The sequence below is a fragment of the Canis aureus genome, chromosome 10 (genome assembly GCF_053574225.1).
Source record: "Canis aureus isolate CA01 chromosome 10, VMU_Caureus_v.1.0, whole genome shotgun sequence".
NCBI classification, from domain to species: Eukaryota; Metazoa; Chordata; class Mammalia; order Carnivora; family Canidae; genus Canis; species Canis aureus.
Genome location: NC_135620.1, coordinates 7,340,022 through 7,362,639, shown reverse-complemented (window position 1 = coordinate 7,362,639; position 22,618 = coordinate 7,340,022). Strand labels below are relative to the sequence as shown.

The 22,618-nt window shown below is 43.7% G+C and overlaps 1 protein-coding gene across 3 annotated transcripts in view; it reads left to right on the top strand.

Moving 5' to 3' along the window:
- Positions 1 to 22,618, top strand: part of SEMA6A (semaphorin 6A) — a 126,629-nt gene that overhangs the window by 57,404 nt on the left and 46,607 nt on the right. For all 3 annotated transcript variants that reach the window (XM_077911285.1, XM_077911283.1, XM_077911284.1), the window contains exons 2-7: positions 8,538 to 8,675; positions 10,855 to 10,972; positions 15,098 to 15,158; positions 16,127 to 16,189; positions 16,909 to 17,010; positions 22,501 to 22,591. In XM_077911285.1, the coding sequence (XP_077767411.1) occupies positions 8,576 to 8,675; positions 10,855 to 10,972; positions 15,098 to 15,158; positions 16,127 to 16,189; positions 16,909 to 17,010; positions 22,501 to 22,591 (535 nt within the window). In that variant the 5' untranslated portion in view covers positions 8,538 to 8,575. The remainder of the gene's footprint in view (positions 1 to 8,537; positions 8,676 to 10,854; positions 10,973 to 15,097; positions 15,159 to 16,126; positions 16,190 to 16,908; positions 17,011 to 22,500; positions 22,592 to 22,618) is intronic.

The following is a 22,618-nucleotide window of genomic DNA, read 5'->3' as shown; positions in this document are numbered from 1 at the left end:
TCAGGCCTCAGTTTCCTTAACAGTAAAACAAAGGGGGCATGTGTTTCTGCCTCTGGAGCAGATGTTTGAGCTCAGCAATATTATAAAAGCTGAAAAGATGGGAGGTGCCCAGAAGCCGGTGTGTGACATGGCTACACACGGCTGGGACTGCTGCGGCTTTTTGAGGTCAAGACAGTTTGCCATATATTTTCGGGCCTGCTAAGGTCATGGACACACCTGCAGAGTGCTAGTGAGTCAGGAGACTATATCTGAAACATCCAAGCAAAATGCACCACTGGCTCAGGGGTGCATGTGTGTGTCAGGGTGGAAGGTAAAGACAAAGAAAGCAGTCATAACACAGAACCTCCTGAAAGATAAGGCTTGCCTTCTCCCCTTAAAAGATTAAATAGGTTTCCACCCTGACCTTATTTTTCCAACAAAAAAAATTTTTTCCACGTAGGGCTTCTGAATTCACAGCTGTTTTCCTGCTCCTTTGTGACAGTGGTTTCAGACCTAAAATGGGGCATAATGCACAGTCGATGTTTATGATTATACTCCACTGAATGCCAACAGCATTCTCCAAAACGTGTTGAGGCTAGGCCTGTGGCATTTCCCTTGAAATGGGTGCTTCTGTGTCTGTCTCTGCTGATGGCTGAGAAGAGGAGAAGGAGACCAGAGTATTAAGAGCCCAGGGCAATTTTTCTCATTTGCATGAACCTTCTATCTTAATGAAAGTATCACCCAGCTGGTGGCTGGACATGGTCCCTGTATGTAGACTGGGTTAGAGCAGAGGTTTCAACCAGGATCACTGGGCCCAAGGTGTTCATTTCACCTGGGAAGTATTCTCTGATGGCCCAGTTATGCATCCTGTGGACAGCAGCAGCCTCAGTGGTATGGCCCTTGAAACAGGGCTGTCTAGGCCAGTGAAGGCCACCTGCTATTTAAACACTCCTTCATTCTCGAAATGGCCCTCTGGTGCAAGAATAATCAGCAGTTCAGTCTCTCGTAAGATGAGTCTCCAGCATTCAGCAAGCTGGATTTTCTGCACCAAAAGCCTGCCCTCCCGCCTCTCTCTGGGAGAGGTGCCTTTCTTGGACGTGAGGGGTGTCCAGATCTGTTCATCTTCTCAGCTCCTGAAGCAGACAGACTTGTTTTTAGCCTTCATAACAGAAACTGTTTTCTATGATGGACTGACTTCAAAACCTCACTGCTGAGGAGATGGCAGGCAAGTGGTTCCACTTAACACAGTGTTGTCACGAGCCAATCAATTTTTCCAAAAACTGTGGCTGAGAAGTATTTGCATCTTTCTATCACGTTAAGCCTGCAATCACAGGGCCATAAAGTGGAATGAGCCTTTGCATGTCTACATGTTTGCAAGCAACTATGTACTCCTTTTTATAGATTTTTATTACTGAAGTCATTAGGGACTTCCAGCCACGTGAGCATAGATGCATCAACCTGTATTCAACTATTAAGATAATAGTGCAGTTTCTATGTATGTCAGCAACTCTCTCTTGTCCAACCTTCCTTCTGTTCCCCTTTCTTTGATGTCCCGGAAGGACATAAACTTTGGCGTCACACAGACCTGGGTTTACGCCTGCACTTCTCCTTCTTACTGATAGGGTTGTAAATATTGACCGTGTGCCACCCGGACATGTTCCTTAATCCCCCGGAGCCTCAGTTTCCTTGTGTGCATAAGGCCTTAAGACCAGAAGGCCTGTCTCGTGGGGTTGCCACGAGGTTTAATTAAAATACTATGTGTGGGTACCTTGCCCACAGAGGTGTTCAGCAAAGCTCCACACCCATGCCATCCCTTTCCTGTGTTCCACAGTTATTTTCCTTTGCACTCGAGTGCCTGCTAGGATTACATTTTACAAATCACATCATGTGAGTTAGGCCATTCTGAGACTGGCTCATGCCTTTCCCAGACGCCCACCCCCAATTGGAAGCTTAGTGACCCAGAAGGAGAAAGGGGTAGTGAGAGTGGAGGGAAAGAGAGGGACCAAGACAAGGGAGCTTCCTTTCCCACTAAGGAGGTAGAATGCCAGCTGCAAATCTAGGGCCCAGCTGAGAATTTCTTAAGAAATTCCAAGAAAAGCTATAAAAGGCAACTTTTTAGTATCACAACAGAAGAATAAACACTTATTGAGGGGCACAACTTTTATGAGCGTTATCTCATAACCAAACTCGAGGCATTATTTTGCCCACTCTAAGGCTGAGGAACCCAGGGTTCAGAGACCTTCAGCATCTTGTCAGAGGTCCCAGCTGGTAAGTGGGACTCAGGACCTCATGTTCTCACCCTCTGCTCTTTCTGCTCCCTACATCATGACCAATAGTTCGGTTTCATGTAGGAGCTTTTACACCAGTTCCAATTCAGTTTTTTAAAGACAGTCGTGTTATAAAGACTAAGATGATGAGGTCATAAAGCTGGCACATAGTAGCCAAGAAATGGAAGCAACCCAAGTGTCCACTGACAGGAGAAAGGATGAGGAGGAAGTGGTGCACACAGTGGAATATTACTCAGCCATAAAAATGATGAAATCTTGCCATTTGCAACATGGATGGATCTAGAGGGTATTCTGCTAAGTGACGGAAGTCAGACTGAGTAAGATAAATACATTTCACTTATGTGGAATTGTAGAAACAAAATAAATGAACAAATAAAACAACAGAAACAGACTCCTAGGCATAGGAAACAAACTGTGGGTTACCAAGGGGGAGATGCATGAGGGGATGGGTGAGAAAGACAAAGGGGATTAAAAGGTTCAAAATTCCAATTATAAAATAAGTCAGTCATGGGATGTACAGCATAGGGAACATAGTAGTACTGCAATAACTTCGTATGGTGACAGACAGGTAACTACTCTGATTGTGGGTATCATTTTGTAATGTATAAAAACATTAAATCACAGGACGCCTGGGTGGCTTAGTGGTTGAGCACCTGCCTTTAGCTCAGGGCATGATCCCGGGGTCCTGGGATCGAGTCTCACATCGGGCTCCCTACATGGAGCCTGCTTCTCCCTCTGCCTGTGTCTCCACCTCTCTTCTGTGTCTCTCATGAATAAAATAAAATCTTTTAAAAACTCATCAAATCGCTGTGTTGTAGACCTGAAGCTAATAGGATATGTCTTTTTTTTTTTTTTTAGTTTTGTAAAAGCTAGAGCAGTAGAAATGAAGTGTCACTCTTAGTGTAAAATCCAACTATTCAAGGGCTCCTGGGTTGGCTCAGTCAGTCAAGCATCTGCCTGTGGCTTAGGTCATGATCCCAGAGTCCTGGGATCGAACCCCATGTCAGGCTCCCTGCCTGCTTCACCCTCTCCTTCTATCTTCTGCTCCCCCTGCTTGTGAACATTTTCTGTCAAATAAATAAGTAAAATCTTAAAAAACAAAATAGCCATCCGAATATAATTAAATGGTAACAACTATGGTCCCTGACAAGGTTAGAACTACTTACGAGACTTGAACCTTTTCCTGATGTTGAAACTAGGTGGTGTCACATGCTGAGATTTCTCTGCTCTAGCTCAAGGAACTTGTCACAAAAGGAGTGTCCTGGTTCAAAGTCACAACAGGTCCCGCCCTCCCTAATCACCACCATATACCCACTCCCTTCGTCACTGGGGCAGAATCACCTAGAATCATATCATCTCAGAACCTGGAGGAGTTCCAGAGGCCATTACATTTTATATCCTTTCATATTACAGGTGAGGAAAGAGAGCCAGCAAGGCTACGTGACTCACCTAGGTCTCCCAGTTAGTGTGCCCTTCCTTCTATTAATGACAGCGTGAATTATTGATTACCTTTAAAACTTCCAATGATGTCAGTACAAAGTGTGCTTTTTAAAAGAATTACTGAAACACGGTAGTAAATGATGTACATCATCAGAAAAAAAACCCTGCCACTACAATTATCCTCTTTATTCCTAGGACATACTTAAAGTTATTATCGAGAGTATTTTGCAATTGCAATATTCCAGATAAATTCTTTTTCCTGTTTTTAACGCTTGGTATTAAAACGTTCACTGGATGTCAACATACTGGAAGATTGTACCACAAGTTGTATCCATACAGCCAAGTCCAGGTGCAGGGGCAAGTGTACTGGGCTGCTGATTGCATGTGTCCACAGGGTGCGAAACAACCCATTTGGGTCTTTAAAACAAGCAACATCCGTTCACTTGTGTGTACAGACATTGGGTCCCACCAGGTTCATTTGCTAAGACTGACCGGTAACTGCTAAGGTCCGAACAAGCAAACTAACTCATGTAGCAGCGCTGATGTGCTCTTCCTCAGTGGCATGGAGGCTGCCTCGGAGCCTTCAGGAGTCAGACAGGTGAGCTTAGCGGGTGAAGAGGATTCCTAAGACAATGGAAAGTAGTGGGAATGTTTCCAACTGCAGAGGACTAGCTGCTCTCCTTTGGGCAGCCACCACTCGGCTCCAGAGTGTTGACCATGTGAAATGTTGGCTAGCAAAGGCAGATCTCTGATTTTCTTTTTTTAAGAAGCCAGAAACCCAGAGTTCTATGTTAAATCTCCTTCTCCACCCCACCCCCCGAAATGTTAGCAACTAATTTAGGTTTTTTTCTGCTCTGTAAGCCAAGCTACGGCCAAGTCCTACCAGTTTATGAGCCCGAGTACAATTTTCCAGGACAGGCTTTGGGGGAGTAGCTGGGCAGAGGATTGGAACTAGTACTGCGGTTAAGCGTGAGTGGTACCCTGGCTGTACATGCTTGTCGTGGTTCACCAGTCCTCGTGGCACTTATGAAAGTAACCTGAAATCAGAAGTAGGACACGGCAATTTGTGACCTCATTTTCTGACTTCATAATCATTCCCAGTTCTAGTGACATCCCCTTTGCTTCATGTTTTGCTGACACAATGACCTGCTATATAACAAGGGTATGGGGGAGGGAGGTGGATGGAAGCTCCAATTACTGAAAATATTTGATCATTTTAAGGAACAAATATCAACATGAATGTAGTCATGGGGTTTTCAGACAGACTTCCTTCCAGCCCCCTTTGTATGGCCCTCAATCCGGAATACTGAAGGCTGGTTTCCTGGCCAGTCAGCATTCTGCACAGACCCTTCAGCTCATGGCAGCCAATAGCCACAACACTATCTGTGCGCCACGGCTCTGTTAACTCAGTCTGGTCTTAAAAACTGTAGGGGAAAAATTACAGTAGAAGAGAATTTTTAGCTGGGCTGAGAGTATGCAGTAAGTCAACACAATTCTTGCCCATGTGACTCAGAGTAAAGTCATGTAATTAATTTTAGATGAATCCAAATAGATCTAATAAATTCACCTAGCAGATGCCTATTAAAATTAAGAATGCTCTTAAGGTTTTCCACAAATACTGCAGGTTACAGAGGAGTAGGGTTATAACTTTAGAGTAATGGTGTATTTTACAAAAGCCATGTCTCTTCAGGCTCAGAATAGCGGAAATTTGAGACCATGAGACTGGAAATTCAGGCATAATGGGCTTCTTTTTGAAGTAAATGTTTTTGTGTAGAATCCTCACTGACAGTCTTCCCATTATCTAATTGTCTGGATATCTGCTGAAGTCGAAGTCCTGTTCAGCCTATATACAAGCTCGGTCACAGAGAGGGAAATGGGCAAATGGCTACAGATGCCTAGAAATACGCTGTATGTGGGAAGCGCTGTTGACAGTCTCCAAGATGACCTGAACAACCTCTTTAACTGAAGCAGCCCAGCTAACTTAAGAGTTTTAAATTTAGGGGCAAGTTCCTGTTTGTTTTTTGTTCTCCTAGGCTCGAGGCATGTCTGTATGTCTGCACCGTTGTGGACTTAGCAGGGAAACCCAGCCTGCATTCCACAGAATGGGAAATGACAATGTGATTGAATTGGAATCTCTCCACAAAGTAATCATTTCAACAAGAAAATATATTGTCTACATATTTACAAGGGTTAGAGCCCAAAGTTGTGTAGGAGGGAAACAATACATCAAAACCTCAGCCGAAGACAACTGTAAAGTATTCGTGTGGACGGCCCAAGGTACCTCCAGAATGCTTCCTCCCATATGATGTACATGTTAACAACCTGATGATATGATGATAGAAAGACACATAAAACAGCTATTTTTCCTGGCACAGGGCCCTGCTGTAAACCTGGAGATCTTTAAATACCCCACCTCAGCCATGATCCTGGCTGGGTATAAGGATTAAAGGAAGCCACTGGAGTGTAGAAGAGGTTTCTCCTGCAGGCACCTGCCCTGCCTGCCAGCTTCTGGGGATGGCACATGGTTAAGATAGGAAATGCGAAATTTTAAGATAGGAAACACGAAAATTAGGAGATACAGTGAAATAGCTGGGCTCTGTCTCGTTAGTTTGTAGGACATTTGTACAAAGATGAATGTCAATTGTGGAAGACCAGAGATTCATTTGTCATGTCGAGGAGACAAATTAATCTTTAAAAGTATACATTCTATTTCCCAAAGTTTCTAAAAGAATGAGAATCAGCATTGTGAGTCTCCATTACTCTTCCATCACATGCTGCAAACTCTCTGAGGCAATCTCCTTCTGTATTATGCTGTAATACTGCTCTTGAGCCCTTGGTAAATGTTGCCACTTCCCCTTGCTCGGGTACTTTCTCATCTAAAATATAACAGCTGACTGGGATCTGGTTTATGTCTGTCTTACTCTGGTGACTGATTTTCCCTCTTTAGTGTTATACTGAACAGATGCCATGAGAAGCACACAAGGGGACCTCAGAGCTTCTTCCCTTTGGGTTCAGAGTCTCCAGAATAGGAAGAACCTGCAAATGAACGAATGGATAGTCAATCGCTTTTAACCTGTCTATAAATATATGTTTACGTCTCTTGCTAATGGATTGCCCTTGTGAGCAAGTCATCATTTAAAGTTTAATTTCCGCATCTGAGATGGAGATATGGAATTGCTCAGCCTTTTCTCTCAAACTCTCTCCCTCTTTTTCAAGAGAAAGCAAATTAATTAATGTGTACTTTTCAATTGAAGAAATGATTAAGCCCCAGCTGTGTCTGTGAAATCATAAGTTGCGATGCAACACTTGGGACTTGTTAATGCTTTTTTTGGCATGAAAAAGAGAGACATAGGTATCTAATATTAAGTGGTGTTCTAAAAAGCGTAAGTTAGCAGTTTGTTTGCCAAATTAACTTTCAAAGAGATCCTAGTTACTAAGTTTGACTTTTCTACACACAAATCTTAAATGATTGATGGACTCCTGTAAAATAGCTTTGTTCAAAAAAGATCATCTTTGGCAGGCTACTTCAAAGGCTTTATCACTCTGGAAAGATGAAAAGATATCCCCATTTTACATTATTTCCCTTATAGATCAACACTTCCTTGAAATATGCCCGAAAATTATGCAATACTTACTGTATTATGAGCCTTCTTTCACTGTATCCAGCGGCCCCACATGGGATTGCTTTTATTTCTAAGACTTAGGAGAATTTTCTACACATAAAGAGCATCTTTAAGAAAATACAGCTGGGCAGAATGGTATATCTGGCATTTTTATTCACTACTGCTTCATTGCAAGGCAGTGTTTCAGACTAAAATGTACAGAGATACCATTTTTTAAATCAACAGTACCATTTCAGGCGGCCCCTGGGTGGCTGAGTGGGTTAAGCATCTGCCTTAGACTCCGGTCATGATCCTGGGGTCCTGGGATGGAGCTGTCAGGCTCCCTGCTCCGTGGGGATTCTGTTGGTCCTTCTGTACTGCCCCTCTCCCTGCTTGTTCTCCCTCTCTCTCTCTCTTAAATAAATAAGTAAAATCTTAAAAAATACTATTTCAGGATGTGGTTTCAGAGTCTCCCAATGGTATTCTTTAGTCTAAAAGGATCCATTTCTTTCTTTTTTAAACATAGCTTGTGTGACTTTATTTATGTCTAAGGTCATTCTAGAATTACTGTGGAATGATGTAAACCAAGGGTGAACATTTCAACTGAGGGGTCAAGCAGATAACAGAAATTAGCCAACAGGGCCTGTTATGGGGGGGGGGGGGGGGATCCGTGCATGCACACAGGTGCATGTGTGTTGGGGGTCCAGGGCAGTGCCCGAAGGGAATAGTCATTTAGGTCCACCTGTCAGATATCCTGATTTTTATTAGAAACCTCCTAATTTTTCCAAGATCGGCAACAAATTTGTGAAAAGATCTGGAGCTGGCCAAATAAAACATGTCTGGGGGATGGCATGCTGCCCTAAACCTGCTGAGAAGAAAAGTATTTACATTAAAAAGAAAAAAAAATGCTTTCTCAGTTGTCCACACTTTTTGGAATGCAGTTTTGTAATTGTGAAATAGCCACCTATAAAGGCTTTAAAATAGTTCAGGACAAAGGAACTAAGACGGCTCTGGGTCATGTGTTCAGATGCGCGGGGAAGGAGGGTACAGGGGTTAATGGATACAGATTTCTATGTAAAACACAATAATCCGAGAATTCACAATGGAAAAGATACAAGGCAGAGGCCCCTTTTCTCCTAAATTTATCTGCAAGGCTATTTCATTTTATGGAGGTGAATAAAGCTGACTTGCAAAAAAAAAAAAAAAATCCTTCTTTGCTCTTTGGCAGGGTGAAGTAGAGAAATAAAGTCTCCCCGCTGAACTACTATGAGGTCAGAAGCCTTGCTGCTATATTTCACACTGCTACACTTTGCTGGGGCTGGTTTCCCAGAAGATTCTGAGCCAATCAGTATTTCGCATGGCAACTGTAAGTATCCACAATCTTACTGTCATTCTCTCCCTCTGTGGGCATTTCAGGCTGCATCAACCAGCCAAACACCAAAATTTTTCTGAAATTTAATAAAATAGGAGACTTGTTAGTAGATGACAAAGATGTCTCATCAAATTGGTGACATGGCTGTTCCATAACTTCGTTAAGTACTGTTGTGGCGACACGTGTATGAACCCGTGTGTGAGGATTTGAAACGTTCCTCAGTACCTCTGATGAAGCCTCAGGCCATCCTCCATCGTGCCTGAAAGCCAGCTGTGGGAGAGTATCATTACCATCTGGGTATTGCTCGGAGCACACATTTTTGTGTGTGGTTAATGCATGGGCATTTCTTCAAGATGAGAACAGGAAAGAAGACCACTGTTTTGGAGTACTTAGGGACAAAAATGAACTTTTCCTTCAGACTTACAAGTTCTATCATTGTTGGACTCTGAATTCACAGTGGACCTGTTTCAACTATTTATAACTTTCTTTTGGTCTCCACTTTATCATGAAGAGTAGAAAGCCACGTGATTAAGAGGATAGTTGACTACGTAAGAGAAGTCCTACCTGTAGGTGGGACCGGACAGCCAATGTACTACTTCATTTCCTTCCCTCCAAAAGCCAAACTATTTTATCACAGCAAGAGGTAAAAAAAAGGGATCCCTTTTACCCAAATATCCATTTTCTCAGTAGCCATCCCAAAACAAACACTGAACAAACCCTGGGGAAAATCTTTAGCATTTATAGGGGACACTAAGGAGATCTATCAATGCCTGGCTTTTGCTGGACAGTCTTTGAAAAGGGAAATAATTTTACACGAAGGTGAACTGGCTAAGACCTGGCATAGAAAACAATAAGCAAACAAAAGTCAGGGCGTGAGTAAGGACCAAATTATGTAGTTTGAAATCATTGAAGTGGTGGACCACCTGACTCAAGCTACCAAATCTCGATACACATTTATCAATCCCCATTTGGGACACGGAATCTATCTCTGGTGCCCCTGTAAAGAAGAGCCCCTTGCCCAAATATGCTGCTGAAAATGAAATGTCAGTGGATCCTCAAATCCTTGACAGTAGAGACATGAATTGTTTTAGCATGCTCCTTGATGAATGGGTAAAGCACGAGATAGACCCATACCGAGCTTGACTGTGAGTAAAATATACCAAGGCTCTCTGATATGCACTATGAGTAATGCTCAGATACCACAGGGGATTATGGTGTAGGGGTCTGAGTATAAATCTGTGAATGGTTTTCCAGTCATTATTTACACCCCACCCCCACCCCCCAAAAAGCGTTTTTAAATGTGACTCATCCTTCTTTCCTTCTGAGTTTCCTTGGAGGATTGCCAGTGCTCTGGAGATTGTATGTTTAAAGGCAGAGAGATTTTTGAGATGTAGGTATTTATAAAGGTCATGTGTTATTATAAATTGCCCACTCTTAGCTAAAGAGAAGTGTAGGAACGCAGAAATCTGTTCATGACTCTCCCAAGTCAGGGGATATTCCAGATCACCCGACTGGCTACACTCAGTGTGACCCCGTCCCATTAAAGCCTCGACTTGTGTGAGATTAGCCAATTGCTCAACTCAAGAGTGAACTTCCCACAGTTCCTAGAATGCCAACCAAGCTAGCGGAGCTGCCTTCAATAGTAGATTATTCCAAGTGGACGCCTGTGGAGACTGTATTTTTCTTCTGGCTCCTGGACGAGGGTTCTCGCCTCCAGACCACATTGCCTTTGTGGTGATTGATGGGAAAGCTGCTTTGAAATAGTTTTGTCCGGAGACAAGATCTTTGGCAGGCTGCCTCTCAGGCTTAGCACTCTAAAGAAGATGAAAAGAAAACTGGAAGAAAAGAGCACCTTCATGTAAAGGGTTCACTTGCAAGTTTAACCCCCCAAAAGAGGGACAAGTCAGAAATTGTGACACTGAGAAACAGAAGTCCAGGCTTATTATCACTGGAAATGAGACTGTAACTTGATCGTCCTCAAAGAGCACCCGTCTATCACAGGCTTTCCTAAAATAACAGACTCGTTGGAAATGGAAAGTGGTGGCATGGGCCGACTTAAGTATGGTTTTGTTTTGTGGCTGTGCGCCCCCCACCCCCACCTCTCCTCTCCCTACCCTGTCAATTCTTGGCTTGATTTCCTTTCCCTCTCTTGCCCCATCTCTTCTTTTCACAGATACAAAACAGTATCCGGTGTTTGTGGGCCACAAGCCAGGACGGAACACCACACAGAGGCACAGACTGGACATCCAGATGATTATGATCATGAACAGAACCCTCTACATTGCTGCTAGGTGAGTGGCCTTTCCCTCACATCTGCCCTCAGAGTATCCGAAGGCCCCAAGATCTGAATGTGCTCGTGATGCATCAGTTTGAAGATCATGACGTTACCAAACAGTGTGTTATTTAATTTAAAGGCTACTTTAGTTTGTCCAGCAATCATGCTTTCAAGATTTTGTGTCTGTTTAACTTTAGGTGGATTTGGATGGAAGTATTTGCCTATTTTGGAGCTTAGACTCAAATAATCCACTGTCTGTCTTGACCATATTTGCAAATATCTACTCACGAAACCAGTAGAGTACTTCTCTCCTTGATACTTGTTAAATTAACTTGAATGTGTAAACATGTATTATACAGTGTGTGCGTGGGTGTATATTAAGCCTGTTCGTAACTTCGTAGTGAATATATAGTATATGCCATTACTGTAATAGAATGACGGTGGCACTGATTTTAGAAGAGTGTTTGATTTGGATCTAGTAAGAAAATGCTCATCCACTGTGTAATGTCATTTAAGCAGACCATGTCTTAAGGCTGAGTGGCTTGGCAAGAATACAGCCTAAACACGGCTCACAGGGATTTAGGCTTTTGTCTTAATTCTATTCTTAAGTGACCTGGACCACAACTTCTCTGGCCATGTGTCCTCTCTCAAATGAGACATTAGATTACTTTAAGAAGTCCCTTGGGATTCTAACACTGTATGATCCCCAGTTTGGGAGGTGCATAGTTCATTCAACAAAATTCTGAATGGAAAAGCAACAAGGAATACTATCTTGTGGGATTCCACTGCGATCTTAACCTGGGTCTAGACTGATTAATCACTTAACATGGAAGAAGAAATAAAGATTTACGTCTGTGATACTTGTATGGCTCTGAGCATGGATAAGAAACAGGTAAATAACAACGGTGCTTCATTCTTCTAAAGCACTTAGGTGTTCCCAAATGGCAAGCTATGCAACATAAACCACAAACCACTGGCCACATTACAGCATCCTGCAAGTACCCCATAGATGTCCCAGGGAGCAATGCCAAGGCACTTTTCAGCAATTTACTTCAATACGTATATGGTACATATCTGGTTGTATGTGCTATGTAAATTGTGTTATGTAAGTTCTTTAGAAATGTTAATTCATTCAATCCTGGAAAAGAGCCCTAGTTCAGTGAAGGAACATGCCTTACAGGAAGAAGCCAAGGTACACAGAGGTGAAATGCTTGGACCAGAAATGACAAGGGTAGGATTTGAAGTGGGGCAGCCTTGCTCTAGAAACTGGGTATCTACTCCTGGTACGGGGCGGCCTACTGAGGAGGACAGGTGGTACTGTCTGTCCTGGCAGTAACTTTCTACCAGGCTTTGCCTGAAAACAGAGCCAGTGTGGTTATTCATCAGCAAGCGTTGCAATGAGGTCCTCAGGAGGTGCCTCTCTGAAAGAGTATCAGCTTAGCTCCTTCTTAAGTATCACTTTTAGATTCCTAAATGTAGTAGGGCTGGAAGATTACACTTCTAGTCAATTAATCTATAGGCTGGTCAAAACAAATGATTAAACACTGAATCTGTAAGAAATAGGTTGAGTCAAGAATCTTCTAGTAATGATTCACTCTGCAATGGAGTCTCTAGGGGGAAAAATAGTAAAATGGGCTGCCCTGGCACCTGATGATCTAGTGTGGGTGCAGGCTGCAGGTCCAGGGCCGTGCCTGCGTTAGGAGCAACATGCTGTGCAAACTTAAAAGTGACCGTTATTCCAGCTCATTAAAACTAAGACAGAGTTACCCTAACCCCCACCCCCTCGAGATGAGAAATGTAAAGGGCCAAAGGAGAGACACACATTCATTTTTTAAAAACTGTAAAACAGACCTGCCTCTCATTAAAGGTCAAATCTGCAACACCCTTGGGCTAACACGTTGGTTTTCACTCTACACCCAAGCTGCCTGCCTTCAGCGCGCACCCTTGGGAAAATTGTTGAAGAAGGAGTTTCCTGGCCACCAGGTTTAGGACCTCTCCTCTCCCTTCAGTTCCCAACCCTGCCCAGAGAGATCCTGGTTCCTGGGCAGCAAGTGACAGATGGAAAGTAAATCCTTCCCCCAGGCTCAAACCTCGGTGACACAATTCAGTTTTGCTCACTGGAGGGGGGAAGAGGAAGTCCTTGGATTAAGTCAGTTTGTGTTCAAATAACTATTCAGTTAGGGCAGCTTATGAATCCTGGGATGTACAGGCAGCAGTTGGGAATAACCCTCTACCCTAGTCTTCTTAGGTTTAGCATAAAGCATGGTTTCTGTTTGCTGGGCAGTGTGATCTCTTGGTTACTGAAAAAGATTGCAGTGGTCCAAAAGATTTCATTCACAGAATTCTATTTTTAAAATAGGCTGCCCGGTTCTTCCAGTTGGTGTCAGCAATCGGAAGCCAAGCCCCATCCAGAACCCAGAGATTGAGTGAGCCTTGATGGCAGGAACCCCTTTAAAATTCTGCTTTATTACTATCCATTTTGAAAATTCTGGGGTTTTTTGTTTGTTTAATCTCTAAACTGCTAATTAACATAAACAGGTCATGCCAGGAGGGGGCAATCCGAGAGCTTTCTGAGGAATTGCCAGTGCATATTAATCAGCTGTTAATTTACAATTCATATATTCAGCTCCTACTTAAAGTTTTCAGGGGAGGCAGGGCAAGGAAAAACCTAGAGTCATATCAAACCTGATACCAAAGTAATAGGCAATTCCATCCCAATAATGAGCCTGACCCGCAGCACCACCAATAAAGTCGAACAAGTAATAAACGAATGCAATAAAACTGCCTTGAAATTAAAGGGCAGGGTGATTCTGGCACTCTGCTGAGGTTCCAAAAACTTCCCAATTCAGCAATTTACAAAACACAGGCTCCCCATTCTCCCCGTCACCACCCTCACACACACACACACACACACTCACACTCACACACTCAACCACTCAACCACTCACAGTTGCAAGGAAATGTCTAAGCAAACTGCCTTGCCCCCAACTTTTATTTTCATATGACAAAGCCTGTTTTTATTTCTATTTTTCTCTGTTGTACTTTTCCTAAAAGCAGTAGCAGACAGATTTCCAAAGGAGGCGGGGGAGGGGGAATTAAAGTGACTCCTGATGGCAGATCATTCCTTTCTTTTTTCTTTCCCCCTCCCTCCACTTTTTCTTAAGTAATGAGGGAGTTTGAAAGTCTACATGGGAACCTTGAGGTCCTCCTGGTTTAAAGCTGTGGGTAATTTTGCAGCCCCAGGACTTCCTTCGTTTTAGAAAAAGTCAATGTTATTTCAAGGGAAAATGAGCTGTTTTGCTTTCCCTCACAAGCCCCCCATCTACCCAGTTCAGTGAGTTCTTTTCTTTCCTTTCTTCTGAATTCCAGACAAAAACGCCCTTGTACTCAGCTCACACAGAAGGGGATGTTTAAATATAGCCCCACACCTGAGCTGCTGATTCTGTTTCTTCCCTTCCAAGGGGAGATTGGCAGCAAATCGTAAAGACAACCAAATTCTCCACAAAACAGGAAGGTGAACAGAGCAAGAAATGCAAACTTTAGCTCAAGGACATTTTAGACCTTAATTGACCATCACTGTGTGAAGAAAACAGTGCTTTTTGGAAATAATTTCACCTTTATCATCTTCCATCTTGTCGATCAAATCATTGAAGCTTAGGTTGGAAATATGTTTTTTACAGGGAGAAACAGCCAGAGACAAGCTCTTCTGTTAGCCCCCATGATGAACAATGTGGTTTGTTGAATAGCAAGTTTTTGGTACCTGGATTTGAAGATAATGAAAGGGCATGGGAAACCCACCTGGGTTCTGGTTTTTGGGTCAATTTAACTTTGCGAGTCCTCTCTCCTGAGCTACACACATACAGTGATTACAGTTCTGGTGGGAGGGAGATGACAGCAAAGAGTTTCCGTAAAAGGTGCCCCTTTCAGCAAGATGCCACAATTTATCAGAAGTAGCAGAGTGTGATCGAGAGGCACCTCTTGAAGGCTGAACTATTCCCTTTTTCTTGCATGTGGATGTCTTGTTTTCTAGTAACATGGATATGGATTTATCCACCTCGAATGAGATACGTACTCATTCAGGAGAAAATTAACTGTCTTGACTCCTGTGTTTGACACTGTATCAATTTCTCATTGTTCACAGGGACCATATTTATACTGTTGATATGGACACCTCACACACAGAAGAAATTTATTGTAGCAAAGTAAGTGGTTTTAAAAACCATCTTTCTAAAATAAAGGGTTTTAGGATAGTTCTTGAAGGGAATATGTATCTTAAATGCACTGCTTGAGACGATGTGGCTAATAATTTGGAACTTTTTTTTTTTTTGCAATCCTACTAATTTGGGGCAAATTCATGTTTGGAAACAGTTATCTGCTTTGTTGTTTATTCATCAAATACGTGTGCATATATAGTCTGGAGTTTTAGGTCATTTTCAAATTCCTTTAATAAAATACTACCATGTTTGTCCAGGAAAATATCAGTTTTCATATGTAAAATTTTGCCCCACAAATGTTTCAATGTTACATTTCCATGTCTTGCAGTATTAAGTTTGATTTGACTGTTGTGGCTCAGGAATCTGATCATTATCCACTTCAGACAGACATAAAATATAACCTAAGCTTCCCCTCTAACTCCACATGGAGATATTTTAGTTAATAAAATCTGCCATAGAAGTAGATGATCGCTTCAGTCCATGAATTTACGTGGAGTGTAACCTGAATTAAATCTTTGTCCACCCAAAGTGAATGTCCCCTTTATGTTTAAGTAAATGACTTCCATATTTTAAGGAAAAGGCATGCTTTATGAAAAGTGATTTATCAACTGAAAGGAAAGGGCAAGGACATGTATTTTATCAAAATGAGCGTCCTGATTTGGATATTTTATGAGAAATTTCCACACTGTTGTTTGTTGTTCTTTCCTTTCTCCTTCGTCTTCAACTCAAGGAGAAGATCGTTCTATAGTTTAATGAATAGACAGGAGTTCAAAATTAAATGAAAGGTTCCCATCTCCGATCTTTTGTCGTTACGGTGAATTAATCATGGAGAAAGGGTGCGGAAAGCTTTCAATAAATATATGTTCAGCCTCCGCCTCCCCAAGGGAACTCTTACTTCTAAAAATCAAATGCAACAACCTCTGGGCTCTAATTGATTTCTTTCTTGATCCCTGCAGAAACTGACATGGAAATCTAGACAGGCTGATGTAGACACGTGCAGAATGAAGGGAAAACATAAGGTAGGCAATTTTCATTTCTCTTGCAGCTGCCACTTTGGGTTAAGTTCTTGACTGTTATCTCCGGCCGTAGACCGTGATGTGGAATGGATCGCGCTAGTCCCTTCTCCCCCAGTAATTGCTTTTTCCATCAACTTATTGAAGGCTTTAATTTGCAAAAACTGTTTGCTTTTAATGTGATGAGATATTACGACAGCTGCGAGGGCTGCATCATGAACTACTTAGGGGCGCTAGGGACTGTGGTCACAAAGCTGGCTGCCCCAACTCTTTGGAGTGCACTCTCCAGTAGCCCACTGCACCGACCAGCGTCCTCCGGGAGGCTCAAGAATTGCTCAGAACAAAGCTGCCGCAGACATCCAGGGGTCTGTGCCTTTAGTCCCAGAACAACATACAAACACACTTCAGCCAGGAGCCTCGCACATCAAGGGACCCTGGGACATCTGGCATTAAAATTAATATGATGGGAGGTTGGCATTTCCAGGCGTGCCTTCCTTTTGTGACATAAATGCACACTCCTCTCTCTCTGCCAGGTGTTTAGTTACTGTTAAAAAAGCCATAGTTGTCAACATCCTCTTTTGGTAAGCATCAGGAGAAACTCGAATTTTTAACAGGGGAACTCCACAGCCACCTTCCTTTAACCTTACTATGGGCAGATCTTGGTACCTGGTGAAGAATGGGTTTCTGTATTGGATGGATACAAGAGAGTTTGCATTATTTTTCAGGATGAGTGTCACAACTTCATTAAAGTTCTTCTGAAGAAAAACGAGGATACTTTGTTTGTCTGTGGAACCAATGCCTTCAACCCTTCCTGCAGAAACTATAAGGTAAATGTGGTTTTGTCTGTTAGAGCCACACGGGCCGGAGGTAGTCCATAATTTACTGTGATTATACCTGCAGCAGCCTAAGAGGGGTAATTCAACACCATCTGGGTTCCTCTCACTCCTTGGACTTAATGTACTGCTCCACATGACTGATCTTGAGCAGGCTCCTGAGCTTCCTGTGTGTGCAGGATTGATTGACACATCTCTAAGGAGCCTACCCAGCAAAGTTAGTTTCTCTAAGACCCTATTCTTCATTGTTCGGAACACCAACAGACTTTTCCACGTATACCATGTGGATTTCCTGTCTCTCCCTTTCTCTTTCTCCCTCCCACCCCACCATCTCCTCTCGGAGCCCAAAACCACACTTATGTTGTAAATGATTCCTATTTTAAGAGATATCTCAAAAGCATGCCCTTGGAAACTGCAGACTTTCTTCTAGGTTAAGATTTCTAAGAACACGGACATGTAATTCCATTAAGCACTCTGCTCACTCGACAGTGGCCTTACCTACTGTGGCTTTTATGCAGGGGGTAAAAAATTAAGTCTCCGAGCATGAACAAATCAAGTTAGTTCTGAGCAGCGGGTAGAGGTATTACTGAAGCAGCAGAAGCAGAGGTTGCAATGATCTAAGGTCTTGGCTCCACATCTTTTAGCTCCCCTTGCCCCTTCTTTCCACCACTGTCCTTCTTTCAGCAAACATGTGCTCGGTTGATTGCATGGCCAGGCACTGAGGCTGTGAGGACAAATAGGAGGCCTCCATCCTTAGGGAAGCCAGACAGGGAGAAGAAAACTAATGCCATGGGGTTGCTGCCATGGTAACATAATGCAGAGCATGATGGAAGCACAACAGAGAGGTACTAATCTTAGCCTGAGATGAGGACTCAGAGGAAGCTTCTAGAAGGAGGTAGATGACCCCTCTCTTTAAATGCTCCCTCCTGCTGTTCTCATATATCGACCATGAACACCCCCGGTCTGGAGGACAGACACCACCATGTCTGTGACCATCCACAACCCAACCTAGTGCCCCCTGACAGGCACTCTGTGGATTTTTGTGAGGGTGAAGAGTGAATGAGATGCTGACCTTTGTTTTAAAGAAGTAGAAATTAGCCGAATGAAGAGAGAAGGGCATTCCAGGTAGAGGAAAGGGTACTACAAAGGCACTGAGTAGGAAACAGTCTGTTCAGTGTGAGAAACCTCCTTTGAGTCTGCAGTGCTGGACTGGGAAGTGACAAAACAAACCAGAGGCTGGAGAGATAGGTGGTCCCAGAGATGAAGGGAAGAGAACAGATTCAGAAGATATTTAAGTGACCCAAACCAGGAGGATTCAATATGTGATGAGCAGCACGGGATAAGGAGAGAGAGGAGTTAAGAATGACTGTTCGGGGCGGGGGCAGCCCGGGTGGCTCAGCGGTTTAGCGCCGCCTTCAGCCCAGGGCATGATCCTGGAGACCCAGGGCTGAGTCCCACATCAGGCTCCCTGCATGGGGCCTGCTTCTCCCTCTGCCTGTGTCTCTGCCTCTCCTGTCTCTCTCTCTCTCTCATGAATAAATAATAATAAAAAAAAAATCTTAAGAAAAGAAGAATGACTGCTCGGCTATCTCTTGGGTAGGTGGATGGATGGATGAAGCTGCCACCAGTTTGGACAGGGAATAAAAGCAGAAGAGCAGTGGGATTGGCTGGGGCAGGCAGTGAGAAGGTGTGGCTTTGGTTCTGGGCCATGATGAGGACGCCCAGCCCTGCGGGTGGCGATGCCCAAGGGATGTGAACAGACACAGCTAACAAGCAGATGGATGGGTGAGCCTTGATTGAGGGACAGATGTGGAGAGAAAGACACATTTGGGTTTCACCAGCATCAAGTGAACTCCGACGGGTGTGAAGAATGAGAAAAGAAATGGTGGGCTGATACCCAAACCAGAGGGCTCACCAACAGTTTTAAAAGCCCCTCAGCCTTAGCACAGACCTCAAGGGGAGGGCCTTGCGGACCCTTCCGCTCCTCTTCCATCTTACACTTGGAAATGGGGACCAGCAGAGCCAGGATTGGGGTGAGCAAGGGAGGCATTCGCCCCAGGTACAAAATGTAAGGGGGCACCAAAACCGTTCAATATCAAGGTAAGTGATATCTTCAGTGCAGTATTTTTCAAAAATCTAAATTAATGTAAAAAATTCTGTCCTAAAATGGCAAACTTTTTGATACTGGCAGGATCCATTCAGCCTGTAACAGGCAAACATTTACTCTGGCCAAGGGACAGCATACAGCTGACGTTTTGACTTGAATTCTCCCACTTAATATTCCATCCCCGTTTGTCATTGTTTAGGACTCATTAAGATTAATGCTTTTCACAATTCCCAACCAATTCCCTAGCTGGAAAGCTATCTTTTATGACAAATGACAGGTTTTCTTGGCACTGTGAGACACAGACCCGGAGTGGTCTAGCTCATTCTGCCCACACATGTTCCATTCCCCGGGATGCCTGACCTGTGGCGAGACAATCACCTGTCTCTTGTTCTGGCCACATCTGCTGAGACCTGTTCGGGAGCCTGCGCCTCTCCGAAACCCACGGGATGCTCTCCCGCACTTCCTGTCTCTCGCCCAGCCCTGTGAAAAGTAGGGAGCACTCGGAAAAGTGTTTTTCCAGACTCAGGGCAGCAGGACTTTGTTGATGATATGAAACAAGAATGTATTTGGCTGCAGGAAGAATGGACAGTCTCTCTCTCTCTCTCTCTCTCAAGCGCTTTTTCTGAACAGATCAGGACTAGAGGTTGAAAAACAAAACAATGACCAGTCCCCCTCTCCCAAAACCCAAGTCTCTTAGCACAGAAACATCAAGGTGATGATACTAACTTGAAGCAGGAGGGTGATACGTTTTCGGAGGTCTCCACCTCTGCACCATGCCCCGATTTATACAGTTTTAAAACAGAAGCAGCCTGAATATATTAGGAAGATTATAGCCCCAAATAAGAATTTGGAATGCCACCCACTATAAATAAATAAATCTAAAACCACACCCCACGGTCTTTCTTCCTCTGTTCTCTAAACTTCTGCAAAAAAAGTCAGGCTGATTCTTAATGTAATTATGTGTACTCAATGGTGATTTAATTTCCAGGGGCTGATATTAGGTCTGAGATTGGGCGACTACCACCAGGATTAGTTCTAACTTCATGGAAAGAGGATTTCACCATGCATTGTTTTGTCTCTGGGCTTTTCCAAACTCACCAACCAAAACATTAATACCTCACTGCTTCTTGCCTTTGACTTGCTATATCTATGGCTACTGCTTTTTTTTTTTCTGTTTTAGAAGTAGGTACATTTAATAATGTAAATCCTCCATTGTATATGGTCTCCCCATTGCCAGGATTACAGCATGCACTGCTTGGGATAAAAGCATTTCCGCTGCATCACTGTGTACTTGCCAGATCCAGAGACCACAAAGTCTGTCACAGTTTAACAAGATGCCCTTATTGGGGGGTGGGTGGGGGAACCTTTCATAGAAATGTGCTGAGGGGAAGAGAGTACTTTTAAAGGGTGTCCCACCTGAACATCTTTCCCCTAAAAATACTGCTTTGGGGGTTCTCAACTAGTTTGAACAAATAGGATGGGTTTCAATGGGAGCTATCTCAGAGCCGTTACCGAAGACAGAAGTCCTGGCATATTCCTGCAACAGTTCCTGGGGGTTGAGGGCAAAAAGCACAACGAGTGGACAACACTGCCAGCCGCTCCAAAAGCACCTCACTCCTCCCACCCAGCAGACTCCAAACACCTTGACTTAAGGCGCCCTGACTTCCAGCGCTCAAGGCCTTTCAGCGGATCCTTCCTCTGCACCAGTGCCGTCTTGGGCTCCCCTCCTTCCAGTTTCGTATCTGTAGTCAAAGCAGGCAACTGCCAGATGTAAACAAGATAGCCCCGAGCAACAAAAAGAAGAACGAACCACAGAGTTATAAAAACATTAATGCCCTGGAGTAGATAATTTTATGGACTCTGTGGTACTGAGCTGTAAATGCTAAGGAGATGCCCTGGTGTAAGGAAGACGACCACATGGTACAAGGCAGAAACTTTGAGGGGGGGGGCAGTGACAGAGGAGGGTCTGTGCCACCAGGTCGTGCAAAAGGCTAAGCGTCATCCTGCTCCTATTGCTGCCATCTCCTCGGATCTTGGGCTTCTGTACTGGATCCTTCGTATCTAGTGGAGCAGAATATAGAAAGAGAGCAAGAGTGAAGGACACTGGAAGGTTTTTAGAGACCAGACCTAGACAAGGCACACAGCCTTCCACTCACATGCTGTTGGCCAGAGCTCATTCTGTGATTGTACCTAACTCCAAGGGAGGGTGGGAAATGTAGTTTAGTGTGATGTGGAGGAAAGGGAAATAGAATTTGGTGCGCAGCTGAACAACCAGCAAGGCTCTTCCACACCCTCAAATCTCATGAAGCTAGGTGGGTAGCTTGCAGGAGTAAGACAAGCAGGGCGTACATACGTCTTGTGGATAAAGAGGCCTTGGTGCTGGAGTCCACATGCTTCTTTGAAGTAGATGACAGGGTGACCATGACTGAGCTTCTAGTTGGTTGCTGCCACTTGGGTACAAAAGGCATGAATTGACTTTTCCACTTGCTCGGAAATAAGAAACCAGGTTTCATTTGCAATCTCCTTGTGTTAAAATAGAACTCAGTTTTTCTTTTCTTTTCTCTCCCTCCCTGTCCCCACCCCTGCCCCGCCCTTTCTTTCTTTCCATACTAAGATGGCCAAACAAAACTCACTGACAGACCAGTTATAACCTCCAGCATGCAGGAACAAGGCCTGGGGTGAGCACACAAATGGATGTCAAATGGCAGCCCCACTCCTGACTGCCTTTGACTTGTGTGAGCCCCTCACCTTCTGAACCTCTCCTTCCGATCTACATGATGGGAGGCTAGGACATGTTTCTGAAGTTGGTGCAATAGGGCCACCTAAGCTCTGCTTGCCTCAATGTTTTTGCACCTCTGCTGATGCCATACTATCCTGCCAGCTAACCAGAGGGAGAATTCCAGTGTCTACTATTGGGATTTAACCCACAAAGGCAGGTTCCTTAGGCAAAACAAAGCCAAAGACTGAGATCATTCTCTACAGAGCTCATGACTCAACATTTAATTCAGAGGCAGTGGCAGAGGAAGGGAGGAAGTCTTCCCAATGATTGCCTTAAAATTTCCTTTTCCAAAGACAAGATGCTTATTTCTAGGCCATTCCAAAAGGATAGGCAAATCTATTTACTATAATGGTTAAGAGTGAAGCAAACAGGCCTGAATCTCAGACTCTCCTAGCTATAGAACCTCGGACAAAGGAGTTATTCTCTCCAAAGCTCAGTTTCCCCGTCTGAAACCAATGGATGTATCTCAGAGGGTATTTGAGGATTACCTGCACTACACGTATGAATTACTTCACACACTAAGTGCTTTATAAGTATTAGTTGCTATGACTACTGTTGGTTGTTATTGTTCCTAATTAAGTCCTATTGTTTCATTTAGATGGATACTCTGGAACCTTTTGGGGATGAATTTAGTGGAATGGCCAGATGCCCTTATGATGCCAAACATGCCAACGTTGCACTGTTTGCAGGTAAACCAGCCGATTTCTCGTCGTTGC